The 16226-nt window shown below is 42.1% G+C and overlaps 1 protein-coding gene across 2 annotated transcripts in view; it reads left to right on the forward strand.

Annotated features, from left to right (window-relative positions):
- Window positions 1–16226, forward strand: part of LOC141499827 (uncharacterized) — a 101011-nt gene that overhangs the window by 66770 nt on the left and 18015 nt on the right. The window contains exon 5 of one of the 2 annotated variants that reach the window (XM_074202582.1): window positions 612–4765. In XM_074202582.1, the coding sequence (XP_074058683.1) occupies window positions 612–1972 (1361 nt within the window). In that variant the 3' untranslated portion in view covers window positions 1973–4765. Of the gene's footprint in view, window positions 1–611; window positions 4766–16226 lie in introns of those variants that run through there. The other variant, XM_074202583.1, reaches the window with a different exon arrangement.

Genomic DNA, 16226 nt, shown 5'->3' on the forward strand with positions numbered 1-16226 from the left:
GCAAGGTAGTAGGGTTAAATGACTTGCCCAAGGTCACACAGCTAGGTAATTATTAAGTGTCTGAGGCTGGATTTGAACTCAGGTCCTCTTGACTCCAGGGCGGGTGCTTTATCCACTGTGCCATCCAGCTGCCCCCTTTGGGTTTATTTTGTCCTTTGTCATTCATTCCTGAATAATTTTATTTTGTGGCTTGCTTTAGTCTCACTCCTTAGTTAACTATGAACTTGTTCATATTTATTTGGTGTGGGTGATTATATGGAATGCAGCATTGTATAGTGGATAGAGATCTGTTCTCAGATTAATGAAGCCCTGAGTTCAAATCCTCCCTTTAACATTTTGGCTATGTGGATCTAGGTGAGTCACTTTAACTGATTTGCATTTGTTATAAACTTCCTCATTGGGAATTCCCTATTCCAATGAAAGCCCAGGCCCCAATCCCTCTCTATTCTTGACACTACCATCTTCTTCCTATGGAATACAGTCAAAACTTTAAAGGCCCATTAACTATTATTTCATTTAATGATCTTGTCTCTTATTTCAGATGACCTTGTTCCTTCATCCCAACTAAATTTCATCAAAGTGAAATAGCTGTCTTCTTTATGTCATTTCAGATTATGGGTCTGAGAATAAAATGTCTATTCCAAAGCCAGATATCGCTGAAGAAGGCAAAGCACAGAGAATTTTATTAGCGAAACTTCCAAGGGCCATGTGCCATAACATTGAAGAAAATTCTGACAACGAGGATCAATTAGACCAACATTCTGTAAACCCGCTGAAAGAGGAACTGAGGCCCCCTCTTTTCCAGGAGACAGATTTCAAGCAGGTGACTGGTGGGCACGACTACATTAAGAGTGACATTGGTTCGAACTCTGTTCCACAACGGAGATATCCTGTCCGAAAGCAATCTAAGTTCTGTGACTCATTTCAGCACTGCTTCAGGCAGGGTTCAAAAATGAGAAGACATCAGAGTAAGGCCAAGGGAGAACCAAATCATGCATGTGATACATGTGGGAAATCTTTCAGCAGGAACTCAAGTCTTCTTGAGCATCAGAAAACTCATAGTGGAGAGAAACCCCATGAATGTCATGAATGTGGGAGAGCTTTTAGTAGGAGCTCAAGTCTTCTTGAGCATCAGAGAATTCACAGTGGAGAGAAGCCCTATAAATGTAGTGAATGTGGGAAAGCCTTTAATAGGAACTCAAGCCTTAGTGAGCATCAGAGGATTCATAGTGGTGAGAAGCCTTTTGAATGTAATGAATGTGGCAAAACCATCAGTAGAAAATCAAGCCTTATTGAACACCAGAGAATTCATAGTGGAGAGAAGCCCTATAGATGCAACAAGTGTGGGAAAGCCTTCCGGGGACACTCAGACCTTTCTAAACATAAAAGAATTCATACAGGAGAAAAACCCTATCAGTGTAAAGAATGTGGTAAAGCTTTCAGGATTAGATCAGGCCTTATTAGCCACCATCGGATTCATACAGGAGAAAAACCCTACACATGTAACATCTGTGGCAAAGGCTTCAGGGCACAGTCAGACCTTATTAAGCATCAGAGCATTCATACAGGAGCTAAACCCTATGAATGTGGGCAATGTGGAAAAGCCTTCAGGGCAAACTCAGACTTTGTTAAACACCTGAGAATTCACACAGGAGAGAAGCCATATGAATGTACTGAATGTGGGAAAGCCTTTCGGGTCAGTTCAGGCCTTATTAGCCACCAGAGAATTCATACAGGAGAAAAACCCTATCATTGTAATGAATGTGGTAAAAGTTTTAGGGGGCACTCAGACCTTATTGAACATCAGAGAATTCACACTGGAGAGAAACCCTATGCCTGTAATAGATGTGGGAAAACCTTTAGGGGGAACTCAGACCTTAGCAAACATCAGAGAATTCATACAGGAGCAAAGTCCTGTGGGTATAAGAAATGTGGGAAAGCTTTTCGATCTCATGGGAAAAAAAGCCTATAATTGTAACAAACATTGACAAGACTCCAGGGGATATTCAGACCTTATTAAAAATAACAATATTCATGTTGCTGATAAGTAAATAGTAACTGACATGCAAAAAGCTTCAAGGGACCTTGAGAACTATGAAACATTAAAGAATACTTTTGGTGGGAAAGTCATGAGAATGAGCTCAAGCCTTATTATTTGCCAAACAATTCTACATACAGAAAAGCCCCATAAAGAAATGCTAAAGATTCTAAGGGAGCAATCAGGTCTTATTATATATTGTAAAAAATTAATTAAATTTGAAGAGACCAGAGTTCACAACTTATCAAAGAGCAAATAGCCTAGAAAGTTCATAGTGGAGAAAAATGCTATGACTGTGAAAGCCTTAAATGGTCAGAATTTCTTAAGCACTGGAAAATTCATAGTTGAGTGAAACCCTTTTCATGTGAGCAAAGCCTTAGACTAACCATGTTAACATCACTTTCTAAGCTATCAAAGAATTTTTGTCAGAGAGAAATTGCAGGGTAATGAATTAGAAATCTACAAAAAAATAATTAAGTCACCAGACAATACAGACAAAAATACTGTATGTATGTGTGTATATAATTAATGAGAAAAACTTTCAGGAGTTCCTTAGATCTTAGTAAACAAGAAGAATTTAAATGTAGCAGCAAAAGAAAACTACTCTGAATGTAATAGTTGCAGTAAAGCCTTCCATAAAAACTTTATTAAACAGTATTCATAGAGGAAAGAAGCCTCTAAAAGTGATCAATATAAGAAATCTTTAAGTGATTATTTTATTTTACTAACCAGCAAGTTTCAAAAAAGAACAAAACCTTATGAATGAGGGAATGAAGTGAGAAGAGATTTTCACTTTGTGCAGTATCGGTTGGTAGGCAGAGATCAATAGGTTTAAAAAAATATATTTTTAAAAATGTTGCAGTCAGGAAGAGCCCTGAACACCTGAGGCTGCTTAAGACTAGATATGATGGAATTAGATGCAATCAATGTAGAAAACCCTACATGAGCAAGGATGTACACAGTGTAGATGGGGATAGGGTTGTATCTTCCCCCAAATTCCCCTCCTAGTGCCTGCCTGTAGTCACTGTGATGTAGTCTACTTTTTTGATCATCATATATTTCCAGTAAATTGAATTTTGCTTCAATTACCAATAGACCAGGGGTTAACTTGAGATAGATGTGAATGTAAAGAGCCAACTTGTGTCTAAATGTTAGGAGTTTTCCTAATTGAGGGATTGTGATTGAACTCAAAACTTTATATCTAAAATAAACTCCCTGAAGCCAAAAAGGAGAAAACCTCAGGGACCATTATAATATCCCTCTAAAGAAGCTACTAGAAAGTGGGTAACACTATAGGAAAATTTGCCTAGAACAACCCATCCTATAGTATAATTTGTAGAAGATTTGCTGCTGAAATCAAGATGCTTCCACATGCATCATTAGTAAGCAGCAAATTTAAAGTTTGATTTATCTATCGCTTGCGTTGGGAATGAATAATCTGCTATGAATAGTCTTAGCAGTGGGTAATGGTGTATCAGACTGTCAACCTAAAGATAGTGGTCCCTCAAATCATCTAGTTTCCTTTGCCATGATTCAGCAAGCAAACATTTTGACTTCCTAAATAGACTTTCTTCTGTCAGTTGTACATTTAACTTGAGTTTCACACTCAAGAGTTGGCTCAATAGTTTTAGAGAGAAGAGATAGTTTATTCTTGCTTTGAGAGATAGGAATCTAGGGGTCTTTAAGATCAACTCCAGGGGGGGAGGAAAGTCAGAGACTCTTGTACATATGTAAGGCTCAACATAGCTAATTTTCAGGTTGCCTCCTTAGAGACTTCAGTGTACTTCTCCTTGAGTGAGATAGATTGCTTTCTTGGTTGATCAAGGTCTCAAGTGGTTGTCAGGTAAAGAGCTCATTCACTCATGTATTTTTTGATATATTCTGCTCTGTATATTTCTGATTTCTGTTTGTTCTCTGGATAAATTAATTTACTCTAACCATTATTTGTGATGGACACTTGTGTAACTAGCATTTGATGGGGAGGAGTCAAGCCTGAAAAAAAGTACTCTTGGGTGATCTTCCTTTAAGGGATGGTGATCAGGGCAGCTAATGGCTTTGGTACTTTTCGACAACAGTAACAACAAACTTGTTTCCCTAGACCAGAAATTTTGGAGGGGACAGATAGAATTCTAATCCAGTATCACCTGTCAGTGGAAAACAGAAAATGAACACAAGGATGCCACATAGCCATTTCTGCTCGTGTCCAAGCAGATATCAAAATCTTTGTTAGAGACAGATGAGGGATGGGTCAGGTAACTCTCCATGCCTGCCCCTCATCCACATTACAGAACCCATGTGCATGGGACCCTCACATCTTTACTTGTTTTTTCAATTTCAAATATTTTTTTTTTTTGCTGGTAGGAAATGAATTTAATATGGGAATTCTTTGTGACAGTTTAGCCTTTATTAAACTTCCGAGACTATGAACTGCCAGGAGCATAATTCAGTGTTCTCTCTATTGTACTATGACCTGACCTTGAAGAGTTTACTAAAGTCAAGTGTGGAAAAATAAAGTACATTCACAAATAAATTTAACACAGAATAGAGAATGAAAACACGGGAAGAATTAAAAAAAAAACCCCAAAGTGTTAAAAGAAAAGAAGAATCACTTTTAGAGATTAGGAAAAAGGTAGCTTTTGTACAGGTCTTGAAGAATGAGTAGGATTTCAGCTAATAGAGATGTAGGAGAAAGGCATTCTAGATGGGGGGGGCTGGGGATAGCATGAAATGGCAGCACACAGGAGAAGAAATATGGGACACGTGGAGGATGCTGAATGGAGTGGTTTAGTTGGAGTATACTTAGTCCCATGGGAAAGGCAAGAGTGCTAGATAAGGATAGGCTCTGGCCTATAACTAGATCATGGATCTCTATCCTTTTTTTTTCCTGCCCCTAGAGAGATCTAGAAAAATCCTTTTAGTCTTTCTTACAAATATCAACCTAACTTACAGCCTGATTTGACACTTATAAGTCTGGTAACATCTATAAGACTCTCTGCATCCTTGAAATACCTATTATATAAATGTCAGTTATTATCAGACTGCCTTTTTACTCATCCTTAATTACAAGTTTCTTCTGCTGCCATTTTTTCTGAATGTCCTTTGATGACAATGGAAAAGTCACTTAATAACATTCCTGGGCTTAAAGTTTCCTTTTTCTTTTTAGTTTAATTTAATTTAATTTTTTTAATTCTCATTTTGTACAAATGTTTTTTTTTTTTTACATTAATAAAATATTCTTGTTTAAGAGTAAACAAAATACTCCTCCCCCCCATGAATATAGACTTGCTTGGGTGATAAAGGGGAGAGAAAAAAATTAAAATAAAAAAAATAATAGTAATAATTGTAGGTATGGCCAGGTGGTGCAATGGATGAAGCACCAGCCCTGGAATCACCAGCATCTGAGCCCACATCCAGCCCCATAGACTCAACAATCACCCAGCCGTGTGACATGCAAGCCACCCGATCCCTACTGCCCTGCAAAAACCTAAAACAAGAAAAAAAAAAGACCCAAAATAAAATAGTAATAATAGTAGGGGTGGCTGGGTGGCAGACAGAGCATTGGCCCTTGAGCCAGGAGCACCCGGGTCCAAATCCGGCCTCAGACACCCAAAGATCACCCGGCTATGTGGCCCCAGGCAGGCCACCCAGCCCCACTTGCCCTGCACCCGCCCCCAAATAATAATAATAATAATAAAAAATGTGCTTCAGTCTTTGTCCCAACACCAACGACTCTGTCATGGGTGGATCACATTCTTTATGATAAGTCCATGGCAAAAGTTACTTCCATATTTTTCCAGCATTGCCATTGCTGAACGCAACTCTCTCCTTTCTTATTTCTCCACTACCATGTACTATATTTTCTGGTCCTGGACCAGAGGGCCAGGTGGATTCTGGGCCTAAAGGTTGGTATGGGGACTCGGGACCTCTTGGCCCCAGGGCCAGGGATCTGTCTGCTGCACCAGTCATCTACCCTACAGCAGAGTCAGAGTGAAAGGAGAGTAGGAGAACTGCCTCACTGGGTCCCTTTATGGCTTCTGTCTCTCTAAAGTTTAGTTAGAGTCCTTAGTTTCAAGAGTTTCAAGTTTTATCAGAGAGTGCCTAAGACTAGATTCCTTCTTGTCACCATCTTGGCTCTGCCCCCCCCCATTTCAAATATTTTAAAATTAAAAGTATTTTCTCATCTGTCCTCATCAAAAAAGGAGGAAAAATAAGACCCTTATGCATAATTAAGCAAAACAAATTCCTACAGTGACCATGTCCAAAAAATATATCTCATTCTGTACCTTAAATGTACCACCACTTTGTTAGGCAAGGAGTATATCATGATTCTCGGGATTTGTGGTTGCTCCTTACATTGATCAGTTAAATCTTTCAAAAATGTTGTTTTTGCAATGCTGTCTTATATGCTTATTACTATAAGCTACTAAATGGGCATCCTAGTTTAATCAGCTTCTTGTGTTTGGTTAATGAGAGGCAATTTACTAGGGCCCTGTTTATTTGTGAGAAAAATAGTAAAATCTAGTGTCTGAATCTGTGAAGCTCAGAGAGAATGGGAAGTTAAATGGTGGTGCTTCTGCCAAGGTATAGAACCCCAGGAGGCCTGAACTGAGTCATCCAGACAATTTTTTTAAAGTTGTATTACAATTTTTTAAATCTTACTTTATTTCCCAAAATGTTCCTTTTCCATTCCCCTTCTCCAGTCCCATCCCTTATTGCAAATAATTTTTTAAAAGAGGAAAAAAACAGTTTGGCAAAAGTAATCAATACATTGTTATTCAATGGTTGGACTTATTGTCCAACCTTAAAGATAGTACCCTGAATCCATGGTTCTCCACTAGCATACATAGTTTCCTTGGGGGGGGGGGTATTCTTTATATCATTTTTTTTGTTTCCACATACATTTTTGTCTCTATTGTTTTTCTGTTCTTACTTATTTCACTTTGCATCAGCTCATGTGTCTTCCTATATTCTATGTCAAATTCATTAACCCCATATTGGTTAGCCATTCCCCTGTGGATGGATGACTATTTTGTTTCTAATTGTTAATGCATCAAATTCTGCTTATTTCGGTGTGTATAGGACTTTTCTTTTTATCATTGATCTTCTTGAGATATAAGCCTAGTAATGGGATCTTTGGGTCCAAGGGACAATTTAATCACTTTCTTAGCATAGTTCTAAATTGCAGCTAGCCAATCAGTTTTACCCATTCACTGGTGACTTCAAGTCTAGGTAAAATAGAATTCTTTTCCCATTCTATTTACATTGTATTGCCTTGTAGATCACATGTAGGAAAGAACCACGTCTTTTAGAGTGTAGCAGTTCCCAGGAAAGGAGGCAGGGCTTCCTAATAAACTAAGGCTGTGGATGCCCGCTGTCTCCCCTTCCTAACATTGACACAGACCTTTATGAGTTTGCTTAATATGTCCTTTTCTGCCATTCTACCAGTTTCATCTTTTCCTACTTGTTCAACTCTCCCATAATCCCTCTTTGTTCACCCAATGAGACACCGTGTGCAAGTGTTTTGCAAACTTTAAAGCGCTTTAATGTGTTATTCTTTTAGCTTCCTGACTATCATACATTGGAGATCTTTTTCATCTTTTCCTCATTCATCTCTTCAAGCTTCACCCTCTCGACTCCTTGCTTTCTCCTCTCATGCTCAACTCTCTAAATTGTTAACCTTTATTTTCGTAGGCTAAAAATGAAATAGGAACCAGTTAATTTATACATGATGTTTCATTTTCTAGGATCTTAGCAAAAAACTTCCAGGTTGGAAGACATTGTTAAAGATTTCAACCCAGAGCTAAATGAGGGGAAAGTATTTAGAGAAATCATAGTCCTAAAATGTTGGTGTCAAGCAATCAGGTTACTCATTAGTACATAAAGGTGTGCACGATTTCTTTGCGATTCTTTTAACGCATCCCTAAGGTCTGTCCTGTGTCAGAACCGATGAGGTCGCAATGAACAACAGGGCTACTGTCTGCTTTTCTGACTTGGTGTTTTCTGTTGTTATCAGACGTGAGATCAAACATTGGAATGGCTTCCTCTCCAGAATCCCATCAGCATCAGAGTTTGGAGAGATAAGCAGATGCCTTTCCTGCCTTCTCGGGGGGTCTTTATCGAAATTGTTGGCACTACAGGGAAAGCCAGACTTGTGGATGCCATGGGGGGGCAGGCTAGCTCACAGGCAGGGGTGGCCTTCAGGTGTGAGCTGGGAGACCCAGACGTCGAGAAGGGCCGGGGCTGACATTCAGACTCATAAACCTTACTGAGAAAGCAGTTTTTAAATCCCAGAGAAGCTTCAAGAGACGGAACCTTCCCACGCCCTAGCTCGGCCTCTGCACCCGGGGTCCCTTTTGTGGGTGGTCCGGACTTCCTGTCCACCACAGAGACGTCCGGACCTCCACCGCACCCTAGAGAGGCAGGGCGCATGTCCGTGCCTGGCGGCTGCGCCCTGGGCCCCTGCGGCACTTGGGTCGCTTCCAGGCTGGGAGGCCCCGGGCCCACGTGAGCCGGGGCCCTGCACTTCCCCGAGCGGCGGAGTGGGGGCAGCGCCTTTGCTATTGTTCTGGAGCCTTCTTTGTAGGCGGGGGCCGCACAGGGGGGTGATGTCATGCCAAGCCCCTGAGCTGCGGGGGGGGGGGGGGGGGGGGCTGGCGAAGACCCCAGCCTCACTTTCCCCTCCAGCGCCATCTGGGGCCGGGCCGCAGATAGGGATCAGGAGTGCAGATGGCCCGGGCCGCAGTGGGACACCTGGAGCTCCTAAGGCCCGGGTCTTTGCGGAGCAGGGCTCAGTTGATCCTTGTAATCCACTTAATCAACTAGAAGCTATTTGTTAAGTGCCTCCTGTGCCCGGCCCGGGCAGAGGGAGGGGCTCGCAGGCTTAGCTAACCGGGGCGCCTAGGGCTCCAAGGCCCGGGGCCGGCTGCTGCCCGGGGGCGGGGGGGGGGGGGGGCTGGGAGAGCACCCCAAGCAAGGAGAGCGCCGCCCTCCCGGCCTGCACACAGGCTCATTTGCTCCCCTTCTCCTTCCCCTGCAGCCCATTGTTCGCCCCCACCCAGTTTTCCGAAGACAGAAATAACAGAGGACCCCAGTTCCCATGGGAGCCCTTGAGCTAAGAAACACCCAGAACCAGCACTCTACCCCATGTTGCTGCCTTTGCTCACTGCAAGCGAAGTTAATAAAGCACAAAGGTCTCACCAAACCTTTGAGTACAGAAAGCACCTTACAACCCAGAAGCAATTTATACAATTTCCCTCCCTCCTCCCCATTTCCCCAGAGTTCTATACAGTGCCCCAGTCTCCTTGTGTCATCCCCCTGTGACTCTGCACACCTCTCCAGAAAGGAGACATATGTGGGGGGCTACGAGACAGAAAACACACTGACCTCTCCCACAGAGATCATCTATGGATCTGGACTCCTCTAGAAAGGAAACACACTTTGGGATTACTAGGTAGGCAGCCACTTCCCCTTGGACTAGCACTATCTGAGAAACACAACAACAGGGGCACACAAAATCTTCATGTTGGGGCTTTTGTTCCTTGCTTTCCCTCCTCCAACCATACAGTGTGGGGGCAAAGGGAAAGAAGCCTGTAATAACCCTTTCCTCTTCAGAACCCCAACAACAAGGAACACCACCAGTGGAAAAATTCTTCCTTAGACAGGAGGCCAGATCTGCATCTCCAACTGTTTCTTCCCCTGCCTAGAAGACTAGATCCATGAATCATACTACCTAGAAAAGTCTTCCTTTCTGGAGGAGATAGCAGGAGGGAAAGCAAGCAAACCAACCAACCAACCAACCAACCAACCCCAACAACCACATACTCAATTGGCTACCTTCTTTACGGTTATGTTTCCTCCAGGAATCTCTCCAAAGTCCCTATTAATAATATCAAGAGGGAAACCGAAGGAACTTAGATGGTTAGAGGGAGGATAGTTAAGAGGACAAACGAGGTATATACAAAGATAGAGTTCGATGTCCTTTCTCAGACCCCAGGAACCCCCCTACCACTTCTGCTGAGGGGCACAGAGGTGTCCAGGATTTGGGTGCAATCATCAGGTTTCGCCTCCAGAGCTGAGTAGGACGGAACTCTGAAAAGTAAAATGGTCTAGGAAAAGATTAAAAAAAAGTTACCACCTTACAGAAATGAGATGTGAGAATTGATAAAGAGAAATTACATGCATAAGAAGAGCTGGTAGTTCTGGAAACCTCTCAGTGGAAATGGGTTAAAGACTGAACAATACATATACATACATGTCTATATATGTCTAGCCAAAAAAGCCTCTCAATCACAAAAGACATAAAGGGATAGGGAGGGTGATGAGATAAAGGATAAGGGCATAAGATAAGAGAGTTCTTAGAAGGGTGTGTAGATCAGTGGGGAAGGGGGTATAGAAAGATGTATAAGGAGGGATTAAAAGCAGTATGTTAAGGAACAGGAGGGCAAGGTAGAGAAGAGAAATGAGCAAGGATTATTGCTTTCAGAAAATGTCATAAAAAGGAAAAATACAAACTAAATATATAACTATTATTATGCATGTGTATATGTATCTATATAGGTACACATATATGTGTGTATATGTATATAAAAATGTCTACATGCATATGGGTAGATATGTATATAACTGTATTTGTGTGCATATATAGGAATATACATAAGCATCCACATCCACACATGAATCTCTCTGTCTCTCTCTCTCTCTCTCTCTCTCTCTCTCTCTCCATCTATCTATCTATTATCTTATCTATAACTATCCATGGTTATTATAACTGTCTTGGGGGAAAGTGGGAAGGGAAAAAATGGAGTAAACAGTATACAACAGAGACTGAAAGAAAACCTACAAGGAAGAACAAAAAAGATGAATCATTTTGAACACAATATATAACATTTATTATCTAGGCTTTCTTGAAATTGAAATTTACTGTTTTATATCATGAATCCTCTTTTGTCTTGCTACGCACATGCCTTTTTTTTTTAATTTTGTAAAATAACAAAAATAGGTTTAAAATGACTGAAAACAGTCTGCTCTGATCTGCATTCAGACTGCACAGTTGTTTTTTTTTCTGGATGTAGATGGCATTTTCCATCACAAGTCTTTTAGAATTGTCCTTGATTACTGAACTGCTGAAACATGCAAAGTCCATCATAGCTGATCATTACACAAGGTTGCTGTTAATAACTGATCAGTAACCATAATTATTTCAAATCTATATCCAAAACAACTGCAGGCCGAGACTCAAAGGGAAAAAAATGTACTGAAGCAAGGGACAAAACAGGATATGAAAAAATGAAGCAAAGGATAAAACGTGAAATAAAAGCCGTGTGGGAAATTGGAAGAATACATTTTTAGAAGAGAAAGTGATAAACCTTATCTAAGGACTGGTCTCCCAGAAAACAGGAAAATATCAAAGAGAAATCAATGACTTCATGAGACAGCAAGAAGGTAAAGAACCAAATTAATAAATGAAAAAAACATGTTAAGATATTTAAAAAAAAACAAATAACCTTGTAAACAGGTAAAATAGAGAGATCATTTAATAATTATTGAACTCCAGGAAAACTATAATTTTTAAAATACCTAGAAATGTATTTACATTTACATATATATTTATATGTGAATATACATGCAGACATACACACATACATACATATATGTATATGCATTTCAGGAAATCATAAATGAAGACTTCCCAGATCTAATATAACCACGGGACAAAATGAAGACAGAAGGGAAATGAAGGAACCCCATTGAAGGAACCCCAAAAGGATAAGTTTCAGGAATGTCAGACAAGATCCAAAGCTCTCATATCAAAGAAAACATACTCCAAAAATTGAGGAAGTAAGGTCAAAATCACATAAGACCTGGGAATCTATATACTAGAAATCAGAAGAGAAGTAGAAATGTAATATTTTTAAAAGCAAAAGATAATATAATTCTACATGAAAACATGGATAAATAGAATAAAAAACTTTTGAGTATTTCTGATGAAAAGACCAGGACTAAGTAGGAACTATAAAATACAAATACAGAAGTCCAGAGAAACATAGACAGGTTTATTCATTGGAGCAACTGAAAGATGATACAGGGGCAGCTAGGTGATGCAGTGGATAGAGCATTGGCCCTGGAGTCAGGAGTACCTGAGTTCAAATCCACCCTCAGACACTTAATAATTACCTAGCTGTGTGGCCTTTGGCAAGCCACTTAACTCCATTGCCTTACCAAAAAAAGAAAAAAAAGATGATGTAGTACTAACATTCTAGTAGGAAGAGGAGAAACAAGTGTCTCTTCAGAACTTTAATGACTTAAAAGGAGTTAAGCAAAATTGGGGGGTGGAGTTAGGATGAGTCGGGGTAGATGAGGTCTATTTTGATGGTTTTTTTAAAATGGTTTTTGCAAAGTAGTGGGGAAAAGTGACTTGGCCAATGTCACACAATTAGATAATTATTAAGTGTCTGAGGCTGGATTTGAACTCAGGTCTTCCTGACTCCAGGGCCGGTGCTCTATCCTTGCACCACCTAGCTGCCTCAGTATATACATTTTGAAAATATATTTATTGCATATCATACTTGGTGCTTCTTTTTCCTTGATCAATATTCAGAATTCAAGATTGTCTTGATTTGTTGAGTTAGTCTTTTAAAAAATATAGCTATATGAGTTTTCCAATCTCCACTAATTTAACAAATATTTTTTGAGCATCTGTCATGGGCAACACATTGTGAATCCAAAGAAGTTTTCTTGTCCTTTAGCACTGACATGGGATTCTGAATATTTCCTGACACATACTGTGAAGATTAGAAAAAAGGGGAATCTTTTTTTCTTTATTTTCTTTTACTTTATTTTTCCTATTATATGCAAAAATAGTTTTCAACATTCATTCATTTGCAAACTTTTGAGTTCCACATTTTTCTCCTCCCCTTTCTTCCCTCTCCCCTCCGCGTGGCAGAAACAATCTGGTAAAAGTTGTACATATACAATTGTGTTTAATATATTTCCATATTAATCCTGTTGTGAAAGAAGAATTGAAAGGAAGGAAGCAAGTATGAGAAAGAAAGAAAAAACATAAAAGAAGTTTGAAAAAGTGAACATAAGATGCTTTGCTCTGCATTCAGACTCCATGAATGTGGATGGCATTGTTCATAGCAAGTTGCTCAGGATTTTCAAAAGAGGAATCTTTCTGAAGAGATCATGAAAAAAGGGTAAAGAAATGCACATGAACAAAAATATTTATAGCAACTCTTTTTGTAGTGGTGATAGAACTCAAAATTGAGGGGATGCCCATCCTTTGGGGAATGGCTGAACAAACTGTGGTATATGAGTGTGATGGAACACTATTGTTTTATTAGAAATAATGAGGGACAGGATATCAAAAAAGCCTGGAAAGACGTGCATGAATTGATGTTGAGTGAACTGAGCAGAATCAGAATGTTATACACATTACTGTCAACATGGGATCATGATCAATCATGGTGGACTTGTTCATTTCAGCAGCACCACAATAATGAAAGATAATTTTATTTATTATTGCCCAAGGTCACACAGCTAGGTAATTATTAAATGTCTGAAGGTGCTCCTGATTCCAGGGCTGGCATGCCAACTAGCTGCCCCTCAATGACAACTTTAAAAGAGTTGTGATGGAAAATACCCTCCACATCCAGAGAGAACTGTGTAATTGAAATGAAGACCAAAACTCATTGTCCTCCATTTTTTAAAAGTTGTCATGTATTATGCCATTTTTTCCTCTAATGTTTTGTTTCTTCCTTTTGGATCTGATTCTTGTCTCACATGTTCCATATCAATCTATATGTGTAGCTTGGATATAAATATAAAACTTATATCAGATTGCTTTCTGTTAGGGGGAGGGAAGGGAGGGAGAGAGAAAAACTGTAAAACTCATAACCTTGCCAAAAGAAATTGGTAAAAAGTATCATTACCTGTAGTTGCAAAAACAAATAAAAAAAGAGGGGAATCTTGCAGCAAGTTGTATTTTGAAAAGTTTATCAAATTAGGCCTCATGATGGGTGATCTAAAGAAAGGGTATGATTTCAAATGGATTTAGAAAAATTGTGGTCTGCATCATTGTTCAGAATGGTGGAGGTAGGGCGGCCCATTCAACTGTTATATGTCTCAAGGTCACATATTAGCAGCATAAAATGTTTTGGTTGTCCAAACTGAATACTGTCAAATGATGCTGTTTGGAGAGGAAGAGGGGTGTGGGATGTCAGGGCATCCTAAATCTCAGAGTTGGGCTTAGGTACATAGTTCCTAAAGAGAAAAAAAAAAACCCAACTTGATGCAGCTTTTCTGGATGAATAGTGACAATTTTTAAAAAGGCATTGTTTTTTCTATGTGCTTTCCAGTTAAGAACCATAGTCGTTAAGGCTGTGATGAAGTAGAGGGTAGGGGCGGGTAGGTGGTGCAGTGGATAGAGTACAGCCCTGGAGTCAGGAGGACCTGGGTTCAAATCCGGTCTGAGACACTTACTAATTACCTAGCTGTGTGGCCTTGGGCAAGTCACTTAACCCCGTTTGCCTTGCAAAAAAAACCCTCCAAAGAACAAAATCAGAATGGAGGGTGATGGGACAGGATGGTCACAGGTCTAATTGCTTAGGTGGCAAGGCCACCTCCCTGTTAGATGCTGCACAACTTTTACAGGCCGGTTTTGTGGGTCTGTCTGGGGTTGCAGGAGTGGCCCATGGCAGAAATAGGTAGGGAAGGGAGAGGAGCCCAAGGAGGATGGAGACAAGGGCGGGAAGAGCAGAGAGCACAAAAGAAACCTGGGGGCTCAGTAGTGCTGGGAATCCCCCTCCCCTGCAAGGCAAGATCTGATCCCAACCCAAAGGCCCCCGGATTTTGCACGTCTGCTCCCCCGTCAGCACATCTCCTCCAGGCAGGACGGTCACGGACCCAGGGGTGACGTGGAGTGCTGGGGAAGTGGGTTCAGGTCCAGGCGCCCAAGGGGCTGGCGGTGAAAGGACGTCAGCCAAACCGGGGCTGGAGGGTTGACAAGGGCCCCTCCCCCCCACCCGGGGGCTCGCCAGAGCTAGGACTTTGGAACCCAGGGGCAAAAATACGGTCTTGGCAGGGGAATGAAGGTGCAGGTTCAGTGACTTGTCCAGGGTCACATGGGTCATGCATTCAGGTCTTCCCGCCTGGGGGGGGGGGAGAGGGGGTGACAGCTCCATGCCGAGCTTTGGCCCTGGGAGGGAGGAGTCTGGCGGGAGGGAGGCACGGGATGGAGTGCTCAGAAGAGGCCTGCCAGCAAGGAGCCCCCTCGGCACCCAGCCCCCGGCCCCAGCCAGGCCCCCGCCCTCCCTGGGCCGCCAGAGGCCCCGCCCTCTGCAGTCAAAGCGCTGCGCCCTCCCATCCTCGGCCCTCTGGGAAGCCCCGCCTCTGCGCCACGCGAGGCCCCGCCCACCGCGCTAAAAGAGACTTTTCATGGCTTCCACTGCGCTCTGGGAAGCCCCGCCTCTGCGCCACGCGAGGCCCCGCCCACCGCGCTAAAAGAGGCTTTCCATCCCTTCCTCTGCACCATGTGAAGCCCCACCCACCGCGCTAAAAGAAGCTTTTCATGGCTTCTTCTGCGCTCTGGGAAGCTTCGACTGGTTCCACGTGTGGCCCCGCCCACCGCACTAAAAGAGGCTTTTCATGGCTCCCTTTGCACTGTGGGAGCCTCGCCTTTGTGCCACGAGGTCCCACCTCGCTTAGGTCGCCAGAGACGCTCTGTGTCACTTGAGGCCCCTCCATCTGCACTAAAAGAGGCTCTCCCTTGCTTCCTCTGTACTCTGTAAAATTCTGCCCCCTGCACTAAAAGAGGCTTTCCATCCCTTCCTCTGCACCATGTGAAGCTCTGCCCAATGCACTAAAAGAGGCTTTTCATGGCTTCCTCTGCACTCTGGGAAGCTTTGGCTGCACCCACCGCACTAAAAGAGGCTTTTCATGGCTTCCTCTGCACTCTGGGAAGCCTCGCCTTTGTGCCATGAGGTCCCACCTCACTGAGCTACGAAAAGCCCTCCATGCCACTTGAGACCCTTCCTTCTGCACTAACTGAAGAGTACCTCCCTTCCTCTGAAGTCTGAAAACCCTGCCTTTGCGCCACACAACCCCCCCCCCCCCCCACTGCAAGAGGCCCCACCCTCTATGCCACACGAGGAGCCCCTGGGCCACGAGAGACCCTCTGTGTCCACGTGCG

The sequence above is a fragment of the Macrotis lagotis genome, chromosome X (assembly GCF_037893015.1).
Source record: "Macrotis lagotis isolate mMagLag1 chromosome X, bilby.v1.9.chrom.fasta, whole genome shotgun sequence".
Lineage (NCBI taxonomy): Eukaryota > Metazoa > Chordata > Mammalia > Peramelemorphia > Peramelidae > Macrotis > Macrotis lagotis.